The 19992-nt window shown below is 40.2% G+C and overlaps 1 protein-coding gene and 1 long non-coding RNA gene across 7 annotated transcripts in view; both read left to right on the forward strand.

Annotated features, from left to right (window-relative positions):
• arhgef37 (Rho guanine nucleotide exchange factor (GEF) 37) overlaps nt 1-10037 on the forward strand; it is a 30759-nt gene extending 20722 nt beyond the window's left edge. For all 4 annotated transcript variants that reach the window (XM_046031269.1, XM_046031271.1, XM_046031270.1 and 1 more), the window contains 2 exons: nt 551-720; nt 6101-10037. In XM_046031269.1, the coding sequence (XP_045887225.1) occupies nt 551-720; nt 6101-6307 (377 nt within the window). In that variant the 3' untranslated portion in view covers nt 6308-10037. The remainder of the gene's footprint in view (nt 1-550; nt 721-6100) is intronic.
• Nucleotides 10038-16158: 6121 nt separating this feature from the next.
• Nucleotides 16159-19992, forward strand: part of LOC123957849 — a 29444-nt gene continuing 25610 nt past the window's right edge. For 2 of the 3 annotated variants that reach the window (XR_006821917.1, XR_006821918.1), the window contains exon 1: nt 16161-16427. This is a non-coding gene — a long non-coding RNA (uncharacterized LOC123957849). Of the gene's footprint in view, nt 16428-17755; nt 17938-19992 lie in introns of those variants that run through there. The other variant, XR_006821916.1, reaches the window with a different exon arrangement.

Below are 19992 nucleotides of genomic sequence, written 5' to 3' on the forward strand. Positions count from 1 at the left end.
GGGTGTTTGTTGTTATTGCACTCTTAACACAAGTACACATGTTTAGTAAAGGCACAGACTGTATGAGTAAAGGTTAGGAAACCTGGAACTTTGGCAGATAAATTGAAATTGATTCAAACACTTAGAATTTATTACATACAAGTTAGGATACATACTTTACTAATACGTTTTTGAAATGTAGTTTTAAATGTTAACAAGTGTGTTAATGACTAAATGATACAAAAGTAATAAAATTTAATGTGAAGAAATGATAAATAATTTAAGTTATAACTTTAAGCAAAATTACAATTTACTGACTTCTCAAAACGTTTTTGTGGTCCTCTATGATATACATATGGTAGTTAATTGGGGTTTTGGACTGTCAGTTGGACAAAACAAGCAATTTCAAAACGTCAGCTGGCCTCTGATGAAAATGGCATTTATTAACTGAGAAAATCTGCAGATTAATTGAGTAAGCAAGTTATCATTAGTTACCACCCTAATATATATATTACTTGATAACAGCTTTTACATGGACGGCACCTCCTTTACCTGTGTATGTTGTATGCAGGCAGAAGAGGGTACGTTCCTTCCTCGAAGCTGCTTCGCTATCACCAGGCAACAGAGGAGCCGCCCCCTTCGCCGCACGTGACCCTTCCTGAGGATCTGACAGCAATGAGAAGACACTCCTACACCCCAGAGGGCCGGCCACTGAGAGTCACGAGCCAGCTGTTCTTCCAGGTGATTGAGTGATTGATTTGATTGATTGCCTGTATTTACAAGACAGAAATTTCACAGTCACTACACAGAATCTACTGTGCCGAGGTGTCTGATTAGATGCTGAAGCAACCATCTACATACATTTGCATATGAAGGAGGCAGAAATTGATTCTCTTAAAACTCTCCTAATTCAAAGCTCCTCAGCGCTTTAAGATGCATCGTTCATATGAGCACCACCCAAATTTTATGTATAATAAATTGTATGACGTTAATATTTTCTTAACTAATGCATCAATCTTAGGGCCTTGTCAGTGTTTATTATATTTCAAGGCAGCTCAAGTGCTCCTTGTACAGAAATAGACAATAGGCCACAATTAGACTGGCTGTCAAATCGACCTCAGTTTGCTGCTACTGGTTTAAATGATCTGACTCCAAAGTGTGAGTGTGTGTGCGTTAATCTCCTTAATTAAACTTTACAATCTCTGTGTGTGTCTGAAGCTTTAACTGATCGATGTGACAGCGTCCTGCTGCAGAAGCATCAATCTGTCACATGTCTGACCGTGTGTGTGTGTGTGTGTGAGACAGAGATCGATCCAGTGTAATGTGCAAAATGCAGTGGAATCGTGTGTGTGAGGGAAAGATATTGTGCATGTGTGTAGTTCTGTGGATTTGTGCATGTTATTAATGGAAAGGTCCATAATTAGCTGTTTAACCTTGTAAGTGGGTTACGGTGTGGAGGGAGATGAGAGTTAATTTATGCAATGCTGCACTGCAGGCTGAGACAGCGTGTTCGTGTGTGTGTGTGTGTGTATGTTGTGAGATTGATTTACATTTGCAACACATGTGAGTATAAAAGGGGAGTGTTATGGCTTGTAAATTTGCATGGGTTTATGTGAGTGTGTAAATGGGAGAGAGGGAGATTTAGGTTAGTGGATTGGAAAGCAGGAATGCAACGTGTGAGTGTGTGTGTGTGTGTCAGAAATGCCCCCACACAGTGCCTGTTAAATTGAGTGATGGCTCCAATGACCTTTATAGAGGTGGCTTTTCATACCCCTTCCTCCCCACGTCGATCCTCAATGACCCTGAGTCTGCTCATATACAAATCGCACATAAAACCAAATTCATCTTTTTCACTCCTTTCTGTTTTCGTCCACACAAAGCTGCTGTTTTCCAATGAAGAATATTGCAGTTTTATATTGCAGACTTAAATGTGTAGCAGTAACATTAAGATGGCAAAATTGTCATGAGTGCACCTTTCTCTGTGATCTGAATTCCAGACAAAGTATTGTGCAGCACACCTCTCCTCTCCCTTCCAAACACTAGCTACCCACCAGGCAGTCAATGGACATGAAGTTGTTACTGTGATGTAGAGACAGAGCTCAGTTAAAGAGGTGGTATTCTGCTCATTTTCAGGTTCAAAATCATATTTAGGGGTTGTACCAGGACAGGTTTACATGGTTTAATTTTCTAAAAACACCATATTTTTGTCATCTTGTCTCTAAATGATCTTTGTTGGGAGTTGCACATGCGCAGTTCCTAGTTAAGCACTTCTAGTCAATCAGAAGCAGAGAAGGGCGGGCCAGTGAGAAGACAGTAAACAGCTTCGATTCAGCTGTAGGCTACATGTTGCCGACCAGGGGTGCAGTTCCCGTACAACCACGGAAGGTAGCATTGAACTATGTTGGTACGATGCATCGTTAAACTAACAAACATCTGAAGTACGACCGTTTCCCAAAACTGTTGTACCTTGTTGGTACCACCGTGGTTTGAACTGCTAACTTATAATTTAGGCTTTTCATATTATAGTCCGGCAATAACAAGAAAATCAACACTAGTGTTAATGAAATCAACAATATAAATAATATATAACCTAATCATTTTATTTAGTCTAAATAGAGGCTATAATTTAGAAGAAAAAATTAAGAACTATTAGCGATTACAAGACATTTAGTAAAATAGGTTTAATCTGCAAGTAGCTTCGTGTCAACATTTTAACACTATTATGAATCCCTTGGCTGCAACTGATATCTAGGTCTTGAAAATATCTCAGTGTGATAATTGGCTGAGCTTGAGGATGTTCTCTATTTTGACACGGGTTCGACTTCTGTGAGTTCTCTGTTTATCTTTGTTATAATGGCAACAAAAGCTCTCAGGGATTTATTCATTTATTCAGTACTTTCATGAATTTTATGCTGTCGCTTTTTTATATTTATGTTTGTAATTAAGACTAGAGAACACCCATTTTCCGTGTCTTGTCTTTACAATCTCCATTTTGTCCTTTAAACTTTGTACTGGGTAACTAATATTAAATTAAGGTATTGCGAACAGATGGGTAATCTGTGAGAAAAACACCTGTTGTTCGCAGATGGTCTACAGATAGAAAGTACTTATACAACTACATTTAAAAGAATCTCGAACTTAAATATGTTTGTACAGCAGGATTATCTAACATTCCCTTTTTAAAACACATTACATCCACCTCCTAACACTGCATTTTCTGCGATCTGTGACGTAGTCACCGTGAACTAAGCTCAGGTCAGGAGCTGTAGTTCGAACTATGCAACTTGACGGCAGTTCGTCAGAGCTAGGGTTTTGGGGAACTCCTGCGTCACTTAACGATGGTTCATACCCTGTAAGTTACCAACTTAATTACCTCCATACCACCTTGGGTTTTGAGAAACAGTTGCGTCGCAACTGCATAGTTCCAACCAAGGAAGTTGCTTCCGTAGTTAGCAACAATGCTTTTGGGGAAACGCACCCCAGCTTGGCAACAGGGACTGGAGCAAGAGTTTCAGAGTGGTGAGTTATTAATCTGTAACAAAAGTATTTTTCATCCATAAAGTTTTAACTGAGCTCTGTCTCTACATCACAGTAACAACTTTATGTCCACTGACTGGAGGGTAGCTAGTGTTTGGAAGGGAGAGGAGAGCTGTGTGCTGCAGCCCAGTGTTTTTCCACTGGTGTTTTTGAGGGTGTGTCAGAGTAGCCGCTTGGCGAGCATTATATGAGGCGCATTTCCCATCTCAGGGAAGCGGCTGGACTATAAACGAGCTGTTTTCAGGCAGTTCAGAGCAGAGTTTTCTGTGGGAGATGGGAACTCCCTTTGGGCTTTTTCACTTTACAAACCTATTGCGTGCGGAAAAAAGGTATATAACTCAATAAAGGAGAGGGAAAAGGTCAAAAAGCATAATACCACCTCTTTAAAACTTTATGGATGAAAGATACATTTGTTAGAAATTAGTAACTCACCACTCTGAAGCTCTTGCTCCAGTCCATGTTGCTAAGCTGGTAAGGGGATATACAGCTGAACCAAAGCTGCCCTACAGTAATCCTTAACTAGGAACTGCGCATGTGCAACTCCCGACAAGGATCTTGTAGAGGTGAGATGCATCACTCCATAGCTAAAAATGAAGCCATCAATACACAGGGTGAAAAGAGGAGCTACAGCTATGTGCAGTATGACAAAAATACAGTGTATTCTTATTTTTTTAAATAAAACCATGTAAACCTGTTCTGGTACAACCCCTAAATAAGATTTTGAACCTGGTAATTAGCATACAACAAATGGAAGGTTCTTGTTATAAAAAGAACATGCAAACTACATTCAAGTTTCTTGTTTTAATTTGATAATTAATTGTATATATTCTTGTCATGACATTTTAACAAGAAAATGTTAAGTGTTTTAACAGACACATTTTCTCAAAAGAGTTATTGTCACAGAGCTGCCTTAGCTTTAAGCATTTGTTATAAATGATCACATTTTGATCTCTCAACATGTCTGTCCTCAAAACAATAATATTATTAATAAATTCCAGTCTAGATTCTGTAGAAATGCAGGCAGTCTCAGCTAACTCTCCGTCTCTCTCATTTGTGGCCCCACCATGTCGTCGGCTCTTTCATTCCCATCAGTAAGATGGTTGCAGCAAATATCCTCCCAGCTCTTACAGCATGAATCACTCTGCAGCCCAGAGCAACGGCCACTTCACTATTTTTTATTTTTTCTTCTCGGTCTCTGCCTGGCAAAATGCTAATTAAATGGTAATTGGTATAGACCGTCGGGGTAGAGCTAATGTCGTAGCTGAGAGGTGAGCTGAGGTGAAGGGTTTGTTAATGACACCGAGCAGCCGGCTAAACTCAGCTATTAGCACTGAGGGGCTCCCTGTCATACCAACACAGGCCTCATTAGGAAGCCTTCATTCTGTCGCGCGTGTGCGCGTGTGTGCGTGTGTGCGGTGATGAGATGGGATTTGTTAAGACATAACTAGTGGGTTTAACCTTTTCAGAGAATATTACAATGATTTGTGGATGTGTTAGCGTGTGTCTGTGTGTGTGTTTGTGTGTTCACGTCAGTACCTTTTTTTTTTTTTAAAGCCTTTATTCAGAGAAGTTTCACTGAGAAGAGGCCTTTCTTTTGTAAACCTGCTGTTTGTACCTGTGTGCATGCATTATCTCGTGCATGCTCACTTCATCATCAACATTTATCAATATCAGTGTGTAAATAACACCCTTATTAATAGATGCCCTTTTTTCCCCACTCCTTTCTAATATGGGGTGTACCAGAGTCCGATTTTATACTTATATTTACCTAAATGAAAGATGTGACACATTGAAATAACAGCTGTAGGCTACTTTATCTGACGCATCTATTTTCTACAAATTGCTCCTCCTTCAAAAGCATTACATTATAAATGTAATTAAGCTTATACATGTAATACTTTTGAAGGTATGATAAATGAAAGATGAAGTGGAGAATGTGACTCCTGAAACTGAAGTAATGCGATCAGCTAGAGTGAAGTCACTCTGGTTGTACAGTGGCATTACAGAGTGGACTGAGTACGGATACCAGCTGCAGGGAGCACTACAACAGAGACGTTTCATTTGGCCTGTTATCAAGTTACTCAGGGAATTAACATTAATTAGCGACAGCTGATTATCATTAGCAAACAGCAAAGTATGTATGTATGTAATATGTATTGTATAAATTCTGAGTCAATCGCCGGCGTGCCCAAATCATATTTCATCTCCACAGACTGTAATTTTCACTTATACAGTTCAATGCTCACATTGGAGATCCAGCTGTGGTAAAGGAGAGCCGCAATGCAACATTAGCAGGCTGAAGTGGGAAACGCAGAACAGTAATCACCAAATGACTGAAATTGAGAGTTAAGAGACTTAAAATGGCAACTTTACAGAGGATAAACCCTTTTTGAGTTATGTGACATGACGTTTTCTCTGATGCCTCTCTCAAGTAAGGATATCAGAATAACAAACAAGAAGAGCTTGATTTTCCTCTAAACTCATCATTTTTTTCTCTGCTAAGGAATGCGTTACAGCCTCACATTGTACTTATATATATGGCTGACTTCTACTCTTGTTTTTGACTCAGCATCCTCTCTTCCAGGTGTTTGCGGCCTATGACTTCAAAGCCAGAGGAAACCATGAAGTGTCTGTTCGGTCAGGCGAGCCAGTTCGTGTCCTTGAGCCCCACGACAAACGAGGGAACCCTGAGTGGAGTCTGGTGGAGGCGAGAGGTGGGCAGAGAGGCTACGTGCCCTCCAACTATCTCACAATCATGCCTGTGGGGACTGGGCCACCTGGCAAATACTAGCCCCGCTGCTAAGAGCGAAGGACGGAAGAAGACATACCGCAGTGTGAACATATACAGTATGACAAGGATTTCACCAATACTGTCTTTAGAAGGATTACAGTATTGTTGTAATGAAGCTGCCTCTACTTCTCAAATAGCATGTATCTACACAGTGACCATCAGTTATTTTGTTTTTAAACCAACATTAGAGACATTAAATATAATATTTTGATGGGCCACAGTGTTAATTTAACACTGTAATTTTTTTTCTATATACATTTCCTGTGCAAACCAGTATGGTGAGATTTTTAAAATTGCTAGGAAAAGAAAGTAAATGTCAAGTCATGTAATTTTATTTATATAGTCCAAAATCACAGATTTGCCTCAAAGGGCTTTACAATCTTTACAGCAAAGAACACCCTCTGTTCTTAGATGCTGATTGGTAAGGAAAGAAAGAGAAAATCTTCCCATCGTAACCTTTCACAAGTGAAGGCTTATTGGCCTTTTCTATTGTAATTTCAGCACTAATTCTAAAAAAAAATAGCTTGCTGGTGCAACAGTATGAAAATGTCAGAAAGCCAGAAAAAGCGTAAAGCTAATGGTTTAAGAGGCTAAAAGATGTGCAAGAGGATATTTATACATTTGGTCGGTAAACCTGTAGAGGTGATTACATGAGGCATTTTTATTCTGATTGGCTATTATTCCGATTATTAGTGGAATACTGGGCTCCATGGAAAAGCAGTTAGATCTTCTTCACTGTGGACATGGCTAGACATAATCCTTGACCTTATTAATGTTAATATTTGTGACACACAGGAAAAAATGAAGGACTCTGTAGCTGGCAGTTATATGCTGTGTTGCTAATGAGCAGCACAGATTCTTGCTGAGATGGAAATTTAACTCTGCATTTAACTGCATTTTACCGCTGAAGGACAATCTTCAGGTTGCACTGCAATTTTTTTTATGATCATTGTTTAAAAAGCACCAGAGACTATGGGTGAATAGTTTTGAAGGTGAATGGGGGCTATCTCAGCTGTCTGAGGTGAGGGAAGTTGACTTATATCCCATGATCCTCAGCAGGACATAAGGACACTTGAATTGAAAATGATGAAAAGATTGCATGTTCTCATTAGTGTGCCCGTGTATTACCGAACTAACTGCAAAAAGTGTGTGTGCGTCTGTATGGATGATAAGAAGTTGGGCTGGTGTGTGTGTGTGTGTGTGTGTGTGTGTGTGTTAAGACTCCTCCTCACCTGGAGGCAGGAGCAATGCTATATCGAGACTGACAGGTACACAGCGCTCTCATCATCTCAGACTGTGTAATGTGATGTAAATGCAAAATGTCTCCAGGGCCGAGTAGCAGAGAAAGATGGAGAGGGGAGAGGTGGAGGCAGAGATGTAAAGACAGACGAAGGTATTCATACGATAAACTGAAACAGATGGAGGGTAACAATAAGAGACTAAATTGCTCCTTAGATATAAAATAGTGTAGACTGGACTGGCATTTAATTGTTTGTGTCTGTTTAGTGAACGTTTGCCGCTTCAGTATCTTCTTGTTACAAAGAGGAACCACCCTTCACTGAAAAAAAAAAAGTACCATGTACTAAGTATGTCCACTTCTGTATCTATAAGTCGTTTTATTTTTACACATTTTATTTCTGTTTTAAAGTCAGTGTATTTTAAAATATGCATTTTTGGTTGTACGTCATTCCTATCTCTTTAAGTTAACATATTTATCCTGCAAACCTACTTTTTAGATTTGGAGTCAAGTCTTCATCTCCAGCAGTTTGTTATGTTTAACAATATATTTAAAGCTTAAAAAATATTATTGAATGGTTAAAGGATCCTGATGTCCACCAGAATATTGAGCTATCCCTTATGTGACAAAATAATTTCATGTCTCAACATGTCAGCATTAATGGAAAAGACCAAATCATCAAAACTTTGCCAACTAAGAATGCGGATTAAGATAATTGTGATTAAGCCCCACCCCTTTCATTTTATACTCCAATCACCGCTGAACAAGAATTCAGACAACTTCCGAGGAGTAGAACAAACTAAATGTCAGACTTGTAAATAGCGTTCATGTTAACATCCAACTCATTATTATGTTGGGGACACTTTTTTTTCTGAAACCTCAGTTATAGCCAACTTGATATTTAACAAAATAGAAGTGCCTGAAAACCAAACAAACATGGACGCTTCAACATCAGCTATAGTCTGCCTTTCAATATTATTTAACCCTAATTCAATGGATATGGTGGTATAATGTCACATGTCCAACTCTGTAATCATACAACCGTTTTGATGATATGAATATTTCAAGTCATGAACAAGGGAATTTTGCGCATAAATTCCATCCATCCATCACATGTTATGTGAACACAGCACAGTGTCTCCCATGATTAGCAAGATATTGAGGATATTTTTGAAAGGAAAAGCGACATTTAAATCTTTATGATAATTTTTCCAGCACGGTGGCATCTGTTGACTGAATATGACTCCTGAACGTGTTACACGAGCATGTTTTGCATAAAATTGACCCCTTTCCCTCTGGATTGTGCTGTATCAGCTGCTGTGCGAGTGAAACAGAGGGAGGGAGGCTGGGATTCAGCTGCTCAGCTGGAGCTTAGCTTTTCCCATCCGTCTGAATGTCAGGACGGAGCAGAGCAGCAGGAGAGACAGAGAGTGTGTGTGTGAGATGTTACCAAAATACCAAATGTCCTCAAGGTTAGCAAGATGAAGGAAAATAAAGAAAATCCCACAACCTGACAACATTTTACCTGCTTTCACCTCTTCAAAGCCAGTTTAGGGAGAAACAGAAAAATGTTGTTAAAAACAGGTGATGGCATTAAACCTTGCTTTTTGGAATCTGTTCTGCTATTAAGTATTTATTTTTAATAACCATTAATGGCAAAGTAATAGTGTGAAGCTGCTGTCGGTGATGCTCTCTGCAATTTTGAATCAATTTTGTATTTCTTAATAGTTAAATATTTTCTTATTCCTTATGGAAACCTGGCCAAAAATGTAGATAATGTAAAAACTAAACTTAGTTACATTACCAATTATTTCACCCTGGAAAAGATTGAGAGCCATTTGCTTGTGATATATGATATGAAGTAGCAGCGGGTTTATGTAAAATCTTCCTTTGTGATCAGAAACTGGATAATGTAATGTAAACTGGATAATGTATGGACCACACATGTCAGGTTTGGTGACGTCCTTACAGATGTGTGTGTGTGTGTGTTTGTGTGTGCGTGCGCCTAAAGAGGCTTTAATTTTTCACCTCTCTACCACTAGAGGGAGTAGGAGACTTTGGTTGATGTGAAAGCCTGTGTATTTTTCACCCTGAACTGAAATGTGTGTGTGTGTGTGTGTGTGTGTTTGTTAGACCTCTTTAACTTTGTCAGTATTAGTTGTTGCCTGAGAACAGACCCTGAGCATAATCCTCTACGTTCTGTTCATATTGTTCAGTTTACCTCAGATTTTTTTTATGGGCCCACTGTCAAACCAACATTTGATGTGTAACATGTTTAACCTGTTGATGATCTTGTTTTGTACATCATTTTCTGTTTATAATTTATTGTTTTGTATCTGTGTTTACTCATACTGTTGTTTTAACTTATTTGACGCAACAGGGCACACACAGTATTCACAGAGCAGATGCAGAGTTTCTGCAGTGCAGCAGTAGAATCTGTCAGCGCAGCTGTGAACTGACTGAGTGGCTTCAATAAAACTAAACAGAAACCTGTTCAGTGTCCTCATCATCTAATCAGATCAGAAGTTTCCAGTTTTTTTTAATGTGATTTCTCGTTTGTTTGGGATGGCACTGCACCTTTAGAGGCTTTAACTAGTGGTTACTTTCACTATTGTTGAATCTAGTGTTTCATCTTCAGTATTTTCCTGTACAAGTTTAAGATAATGACACCTTGATGGAAGAGAATGTTTGTTGTGATCCAGTTGAGGGAAGTTTATATCCTCTGCCAAAAATTAGGTTAACGCTATGATAGCACTGTTCGTAGTGTCAATGTCAGAAAATATTGAAGTCCAATGTTCATCCATGAGCTATACCCGCTTATCCATTGAAGGGTCGCAGGTGGCTGGAGCGGATCCCAGGTGACATTGGCCCAGAGGCGGGACAGGCCCTGGATAGGTCGGCAGTCAATCATAGGGCTGACCCATAAAGTCGGACAACAATTCACAGCCATATTCAAACCTACAGACAGTTTAGAGTCACCAGTTAACCGAAACAGCGTGTCTTTGGACATCCAAAGAGTCCAATGTGTTGTCTTAAAATGACTTAGTTTGCCCAAAACTCACAGACTCAAAAAGCAATATAAAACTTAAGAGCACACTCTTAAAGGGAGTGCTCCTAATCACGTTTGTTACCTCCTATAAAAGACACCTGTCCACAGACGCAATCAATCAATCAGATTCCAAACTCTCTACCATGGCCAAGACCAAAGAGCTGTCCAAGGATGTCAGGGACCTACACAAGGCCGGAATGGGCTACAAGACCATCGCCAAGCAGCTTGGTGAGAAGGTGACAACAGTTGGTGCGATTATTCGCAAATGGAAGAAACAACAGTCAATCTCCCTCGGCTCCAAGCAAGATCTCACCTCGTTGAGTTGCAATGATCATGTGAACAGTGAGGAATCAGCCCAGAACTACACAGGAGGATCTTGTCAATGATCTCAAGGCAGCTGGGACCATAGCCAACAAGAAAACAATCGGTAACACACGATGCCGTGAAGGACTGAAATCCAGTGAACATCTGAATGATTCAGAGGAGAACTGGGACTGTTGAAAAATTGAGCTCTTTGGCATCAACTCAACTCAACGTGTTTGGAGAAGGAGAAATGCTGCCTATGACCCCCAAAACACCATCCCCACTGTCAAACATGGAAGTGGAAACATTATGCTTTGGGGTGTTTTTCTGCTAAGGGGACAGGACAACTTCACCGCATCAAAGGGACGATGGACGGAGCCATGTACCGTCAAATCTTGGATGAGGACCTCCTTCCCTCAGCCAGGGCATTGAAAATGGGTCGTGGATGGGTATTCCAGCATGACAATGACCCAAAAAAAGGTCCTGGAGTGGCCTAGCCAGTCTCCAGACCTTAATCCCATAGAAAATTTGTGGAGGGAGCTGAAGGTTCGAGTTGCCAAATGTCAGCCTCAAAACCTTAAGGATTTGGAGAAGATCTGCAAAGAGGAGTGGGATAACATCCTTCTTGAGATGTGTGCAAACTTGGTGGCCAACGTCTGACCTCTGTGATTGCCAACAATGGTTTTGCCACCAAGTACTAAGTCATGTTTTGCAGAGGGGTCAAATACTTATTTCACTCATTAAAAGCACATCAATTTATAACATTTTTGACATGAGTTTTTCAGATTTTTGTTGTTATTCTGTCTCTCACTGTTCAAATAAGCCTACCATTAAAATTATAGACTGATCATTTCTTTGTCAGTGGGCAAACGTACAAGATCAGCAGGGGATCAAATAGTTTTTTTCTCTCACTGTAGGTTCCCAGTATTTCAATCTGTCTTTAAAATAATACTCAGGTGTCCGTATGAACATTGAGATAGGGTTTGCTCGCTGTAATTATTCTTCCTGTGTGTACTGGATCCAAAGTCCTTGTTCTGTGCAAAATGTGTATCAGAAATTGACATGAGTTATTCAGGTCAAATAGACTGTTTTTACTTATAAAACTTGAAATCCATCTAGGTATTTTCCCATCAGATCGTATGGTTGGCCACTAGTTTGAATCCCAGACTAGCTGTGAAGATTTTGCGCTCCTTGATTCCTCAACAACCACCACTGTGGCACCCTTGAGCTGGGCGCAGAACCCCGCAGACTTTGTGTCAGCTGATCAGTTTACTCTTTGTAGAAACTAGCTCTGGCAGATTCTTACAGACTGAACATGTTTGTTGAGTAAACACAGCTCCTCACAGGTTTCGGACCCTGCAGTGTGAACAGGCCTGCTGCCCAAATTGGTTGGATTCTTTACACAGCAGCTGTCACTACATCATCTGCAGCTAATCTAAAATGTTGTGTTTACTTCAGCATCGCCTCTCTTCCTTTGTACTGGCTTTGTTCACATCCTGTCCTCAGCTATTCATCTGATTGATTCAGCAGTCCACCATTACAGTCGTTTCTTATTTTTTCACCACAGTGTATAATAAAACAATTCTTCTTCCCATTTTGTCTGAGCTACCTTAGTCATTTTGTTTTCCCAGAGCAGCAGGTGAACCGTTCACAGGTACTTCTTTCTTCTTCATACATCTACAGTGCAGTGGAGTGTAAAATAAATGCACTATAGAAAGCTGCAGTGAGTACACACACACACACACACACACACACACACACACACACACACACACACACACACACACACACACACACACACACACACACACACACACACACATACATATATTTATCTGCTGTGCTGTGTTAAACTTTGTTTCTGTTTTGGTTGAGTTCATCTTTGCTTTCAATGTAACATTCACCTGCTGTGTGAATGTAAAGTAGTTCAGCTGAAAATTTCCCAGATAAATAAAAATGGGAAAAATGTTGTGACAGTGTTTTTATATTCCCCATAAACACTTAGTTTGTTTTTTTTTTTCTCTGCCTGTCAAATGCTTTTAGCAAGGTGTGCGTTAGCTGTTTTGTTCTCAGCCATCAGCATCCAGCCACACGTGTCCTAATGGCTCATTTGTTGGTTATTAGCATGCTTTTTGTGAACATTTAGGCTCATTTTATTGTTAAAAAGAGTAAATAAATGTTAAATGGAGAATGTGAGACAAAGAACTCCCAGTATTGATTCATACTGAAAGAGAGAAAAAACACAAGGTGACGGAATATTAATGACATGAAAACACAAACAGGGAACAGAAACTGAACCAGCAGTGGCAGGAAGAGGTTTTGACTGACACATACACTGACTAGGCTCCAGCTCCATACTTAACACACATACATGAGAATGAAATCAATCTTCTCATCTAACTCTCAGCAAGAAAGTGACTGAGCCCCAAAAAAAACATTGTGTATATCCTAGAGTCCCAACAAACATGTTGCACACGCTTCCCTCATAAACATTTGCAGAGCTAGTTTTGAAACCTGCATTGTTAACTTGTGACGTGTTTACATTACAATTCTTCCTCCCTGTCTTTTGCTGTTACATTTGCAGCATTTCTTGACACATCACATACGTTACTGCTATCAACTGTCAAACGTGCAAGTGCAACATTCTGCAGAGCAAGGCAATTATTTTCCGTAGAGGGAGCGACCTTACTCTCTTGGGCAACTGTGCGAGGTATAAGAACTTACTCAAGGGTACCTCAGCAGTGCCCAGAAGGTAATCTGGCACCTCTCCAGCTGCCAGTTCACACTTCAGACTATGATCTGTGCTGACAGACAGAATTGCCAGATAAGAAAATGATCATTTTGATTGTTTACATTCCAACGTGGTCTGTAGCTGCCCTGAAGATATTTTTAGTGATTGTTAAAACTTTACCTACTGTGCTTTATTCAATGCTCTACCTTGTTGTGAAACTGCCCCGTTCAGTCGATAGGAATCACCCTTGTGCTTGTTTGTGTCTATGCAGGTCCTAATACACAGCTTGTCGATATAAACACAAAGCATTGCTCATAGAACCAGTAGTAGTCAAAAACTCCACAGCGTCACAGTACCATTTATTTTTGGGGGCGGCATTTCATACATTTATTATAGAGTTAGAAGATTTGACACATGACAAAAATAGGCCACACAACGAGGGCCATTGTGATTACACAATCAGCACCTTAAACCCAGAGGGAACCAGGGCGCCACAGAGTACGTTTCTAAACAACCAGATTGGTTAGGTATATATCCAACAGAAAACAACAACTTCGCCATCACTCAGAGGGTCTTGTCCATCTTCAGAAGTTTGTGTCTTGGAAACACAAGGCCAGTGTTGCATTTTCTGCTGCTGCTGCTGCTGCTGCCAGAGATTTGTCTTTTATCTGCCAATCTGACTCTCTCTTTCATCTTCTGAACATGACTTAGTAACCAACTTCTCAAAAGCTTCTCTTTTACAGTAACTGTAGTCTGAAAATAGGTGAATATGGCAGCTGCGCTTTCACATCTCATAAAACATTTTCATTTTTCATCTAGTATAACATTGAAATAACTCCAATAAATATATTCATATTTAGTACTACTTATCTTTGGGTCTAACAAATGTATTTGTGTTTTTTTGGGGGGGGGCTCCAACCTCCATGTTTGACTGCACTGCTGTGTGCTAAACTGCAGCTGTAGCATCATGTCTGCTGTGTATTTTGTCTGTTGTGTTAAGGAGGAAGCTGCCTGTGGTATCTGAGCAAGTGTGTTTGTGTGTGTAATGGTATTCCAACATACTAGTGGGGTCTGAGAGCTTTGTGGGGACCTCACAAGTTAGAGGACTTTTTGAGGGTCAAGACTTGGTTTTTGGGTCCAGGTTAGAATTAGATTAAGGTTAGAGTAAGGGTTAAGGTTAGGCATGTAGTTGTGATGGTTAAGGTTAGGGTAAGGGGCTAGGGAATGCTTTGTCTCAGGGACGGGTACCCACAAAGATAGTGACACAAAGCTGTGTGTGTGTGTGTGTGTGTGTGTGTGTGTGTGTGCGCGTCTCCACAGGGAGCATTAGCTGGCTCCAGCGGGCACTGGAGTGTGAACTGGAGAGGTGGTTTGGGGGCTTTTAGAGTGGCACTTAGTGAACAAGCGCTGCCTCTGTATTTGTGCTGCAGCACGACAAGGCCTGCTCTGTGCATGCTTGCGTGAGTGTAGATACTTGGATGGGTAGTCTTGTGTGTAAAAATGGACATATGCATGCATGAATATATTATGGTTGTGTATGTTGTATTTGTGAATAGCAAACATTGCCTGTATGGATTTTCACTCAACATGTGTCCATTCCAGCACGTGTATTCAGTTGACAGGCAGGAACATGTGTGTGTGTCTGTGTGTGTGAGTGGTGCCCATTAATGCTTACATCAGCTAACATTTTTTTCCGTCAGCAGTAGTTTGATGCAGAATAACACCTTCAGGCTTCTGATACCCTCTGAATGACTACATGTGTGTGTTGGAGCCTAAATCGGCCTTGGTCTCAGTGTGTGTGAGTATATGCCTTCCGGTGCGCGTGGGAGGATGCACATGCTCGTGTGTGCATGCTTGTGTGAGTGAGTGTGTGGCTGAGCCTCAGCAGTGTAACAGTGAACAGATCTCAGACTATAAATAGCCATATCTTGTCTTCTAACTGAGGCTGAGCTAAAAATAGAGGCACAATTCACATTGCAGCCTAGAGGAAAACAAAAGAACCGCATCCAGGCCTGACATCTAAAGAAACACAGTTTGTAAACGTAAAAAAATTTTGAGTTGATAAGTCTTTTTTTTTTTTTTTTTTTTTTTTTACAGGGAATGAGCCGGTACTCATCAGTCATTAGGATACTGACATATACGAATGTAAAACAACACTATAATTAATAATAACTAATAAAATAAAATGTGCTTTTATAAGCTGGTAAGTTTAAAAGAATTTTTTTACTTTTTATATTTGAGTATTTTATGCCTTTATTTGATAAATGACAGTAGTGAGATGAAAGGAAATGAGGAGAGAGAGATGTGGAATGATAATGCAACAAAAAACAAAAAAGCTACTGGAAATCCTCCAGTATAAGGGAATTTCTTAAGGATGGCACTCATTCATTGGATGGACAGTAATTCTGGAATCAGCTCAAGAGATTTTTTAAATCAAATCAATGACTCAAAAGAAATCCCTTAACTATTTGTTGCCAGGAGAAACACTTTTGAATTAAAATACATGTCAGTATTTGGGCGTGGCTTCCAATTCCAGATGTTTTATGACCAGCCCCGGATATTTCTCACATAGGAAAAAAATCTATAAAACTAAATATAAATAATGTTATTTCTGACGACCCCTAGCCCTCACTGCCACCTGTGTGGATGTAGAGGGAGTGAGCGGAGCAGTGTAATGTCCTCTTGTATACAAGCTAGGTCAGTCCATCTGCTGGCCTCATTTGGCATGGACGGCGTGCAATGCTGCTTCTGCTCAGCTGTCTGGCTCACACAGAAGCAGTATTAACACTCCACCAAAAAGGTAAGAAGTCCCACTAGTCGCCATACTGCCCCTAGATTTGATCACCGCTGGTTTATTGACTAATGTAACTAAGCAAACCCTAACTACATGATATATGTGATATCTGCTGCTGGTGCATTCTGACATTTTACTACTTAGTACTTGTACTTGTCTAAGAGTATGTTACTGGTACATGTCAACAAGCTAATTAGCCTAGGGTAACAGTGTTGTCTGGACATATCTGATTGGGAACATTGTGATTTGGTCATATGACATGAGTTGAAGGCTATAATATATTTGGGGAGTTGGTAACACAATTTGGAGAAAAGCGAGGTGGTCAAAACACCTGATATTCCCAAAATTGTTGCACAAATAAACAACAATTTTAATTATATCTACAGTCAGCAGGCTGCTAGTTTATTTTATTTGTACAAAGTACCAAACATTAAAACAGTCAAATAGAAATGAAAAAACAGAAAACAAGATACAAGGTTGTTTATTTGTCATTATACGGTACAAGGCTGCACAATGAAATGAAATTTGTAGTTCCTTCATGCTACACACACAACATATTATTAAGTTAAGGCCTATATTAAAATATGGTAACATATAAAATAAAATAAAACAATATATACAGTGATTTATATCCATACTGTATATACATACACGTATACACCCCAAACATTCCGCAGTGCATTTTTTGAATTTGCATCTAGGTTGAATGTAAACAGCAGCAACCAGATGATAATATGGTTTCATCTTCACAATAAACAGTCCGACACCCGGGAAACAGAGTCCATCCTGACTGTGTTTGAGCACCAACCATCATCAATGTAAAACACAAAGTCCACCTCCTCTCATTTTGCCGGAGTCTTGCGCTGACAGCTCAGAACATGGACCACCTGCCGAGTGCCCGAACCAGGATGTTGATGGGGCAGGTCTGGACATGTGACATGACATGACAATGATGTAGACACAACAGCCTCTGAATTCTGTTGCTTGGTCGACTTGAGTCCCATTTTGTCCAAACTGGATCTTTAGGAATAGAATTAAGTCCATGTTGGGCCATCATGGCTCCTCTCCTGGCTCTCTTTCCTCTCCTCTGAGCGATCACTGCACCCGCCGTGGTGCCTGGTCTGGTTGTTTGGGCCGGGTGGATCGTGGTCTGCCAGTAAAAGTAAAAGTAGCAATTATACACTGGTGCTACACGTTTGAGAATTCTCAGCTGTCCATTTTGTCCAGAACAATAACAATAATAATAATAATAATAAAAAAGAAATTTCAAATGAAAGGTAAGGTTTGCAGTAGTCATACAATGCAGTGAAACTGAATGAAATTTTGTGTTCCAGGCAGATAAATTTGGCCATGTGTGCACACCCTGACCTCAGCCCCCAGATGGTCTGAGCTTAGCCGCAAAGGCCCCTGGACAGCACCCAACATGGCTGTGTTTTACTGCAGAGACTAAAATGGAAAAAGTTGGGAAACTGAGACGCAGTACAGATCACCCCATAAATCTACATTCCCAGCTACACTTTCATTGAGGTTTTTCTCAACTCAACTCTATGCATCTGAGTTTTACTGTCCAAATTTGGCCTTACTGTGTTTGTTTTATTGTATACAGCATGTCTGGCATACATAATGTTGGAATAGCAAAAGTAACAGCATCAGTGTGTTTGTTTAAAGACTGTAGTTTTAATCTTTACATGCTGGTGGAGTCTTCATCCTGGTTCAGAAGCTGCCTCTGTGTGTGTGTGTGTGTTTGTGTGTGTGTGTGTGTGTGTGTGTGTGTGTGTGTGTGTGTGTGTGAGAGCAACAACGGTCAACCGAACTGTTCATGTTGCTAATGGCAGCCTCAGGGTGAGAGCAAGCCATCTGAGCCTCTGCATGCAAGTGTGCGTGACAATTGTGTGTGTGTTGCACAGTCACTGCCTCCTTTACAGCTGATCCTGACGGTCCTGCACTGTGTCTAAATTCAGATACTTAGACTTACTTCCACTTACATGTAGTACACTGTGTACACTATGTACTTACTTGCGATGTAAGAATTGCGATAGTTTATTGTCAAATACAAATCAAACACAGACATTGTACACTTATCGGAAATGACAATGGCAACACGGGACCTCTCCAAAATATCTGCCAGCTTGTTTGCTCACTTGACTTCAGTTCAGTTTTGTTAAAAGTTAATAAACATGAACATAATTGAAAGTGTGAATGTACTTCTGCACTCAAAATAGCGTTTAAATACAAATTGAGACACAGCAAGTGGAAAGCAGGAGAGCTGATAAACACACAAACACACACACACACACACACACACACACTGGATTGGATGCAGCCTCACAACATATTTGTGAGAGTGAAGTGTAAAGCGTGTCTGTGTGTATTTGGGATAACAGCTGATGTCTGCAATTAGGAGCAGCCAAAGTCAAACCCCTTGAGGAAATGGAGAGGTGCTGGGCTGAGCCAACATGACACGAATAGACGTAGACACACATTAATATCCTTTCTCCCACATCTGGGTCACCAGGAATTAAAGTACTTCATGCACCAATTTATCATTAATAAATCATCAGTGTATCACATCATGTTTTGTCTTGTTTATATTATTTCTTATTCGCAGCTTATTTTCAAGATAAATCAATTTGAGGTTGCACTCGTAGAAGTGGAAGAAGGATGAGTGTTTAGACAGATTTCAGAGGCTCGATACTTTTCAGAATCAGAATCAGCTTTATTTGCCAGGTATGTGTACACATACAAGGAATTTGACTCAGGATTGTACATTGCTCATGATGTGCTTACTCATACAATAATACAATTATAAAATAATATACAATAAAATAAAATACAGTTGACACAGGCTACAGCATAGAGAGCACAATATATACACACTATAAACAGAAACAAAAACAATATAGACAGATTGAGACAATAGAGCAGAGAGCAGGAGTAAATTATTATTATCATAATATTATCATTATTATGTACATGTCGGAGGAGGAGGAGCATGAGCACAGTGCAAAGGATGCTGGAATAAATAAGTATTATGTGCTGGTGTTGTGTACTTGAGGTCGGTAGATTTGGTATACAGTATATACAACATGACAATATATAACAATATTAACAGTATGAACAGCTCTGAAATAGAGAATGATGAATAAATAATAAGTGGTAACCAGTAAACAGGTGGCTGATTAGACACTGATTCTGACACTGAGTCAGAAGTCAGCTGTTCATCAGAGTGATGGCCTGTGGGAAGAAACTCTTCCTGAGTCTGTTGGTTTTGGCGTACAGTGCTCTGTAGCGCCTACCAGAGGGGAGAAGCTGGAACAGGTTGGGGTGAGATGGATCTGCAGTGATGTTTCCTGCCCGTTTCCTCACTCTGGAAAAGTACTGAACGGAGGGCAGGTTGGCACCCAAGATCTTTTCTGCAGTCCTGACTGTCCGTTGTAGTCTGTCCATGTCCTTTTTGGTTGCAGATCAAAACCAGACAGCTCCTTTGGCAGGTTGAGGTTGAGGCAGCTCCTTTGGCAGGTTGAGCTTCCTGAGCTGGCGCAGGAAGTACGTCCTCTGCTCTGATGATGAT

The sequence above is a fragment of the Micropterus dolomieu genome, linkage group LG19, assembly GCF_021292245.1.
Source record: "Micropterus dolomieu isolate WLL.071019.BEF.003 ecotype Adirondacks linkage group LG19, ASM2129224v1, whole genome shotgun sequence".
NCBI classification, from domain to species: Eukaryota; Metazoa; Chordata; class Actinopteri; order Centrarchiformes; family Centrarchidae; genus Micropterus; species Micropterus dolomieu.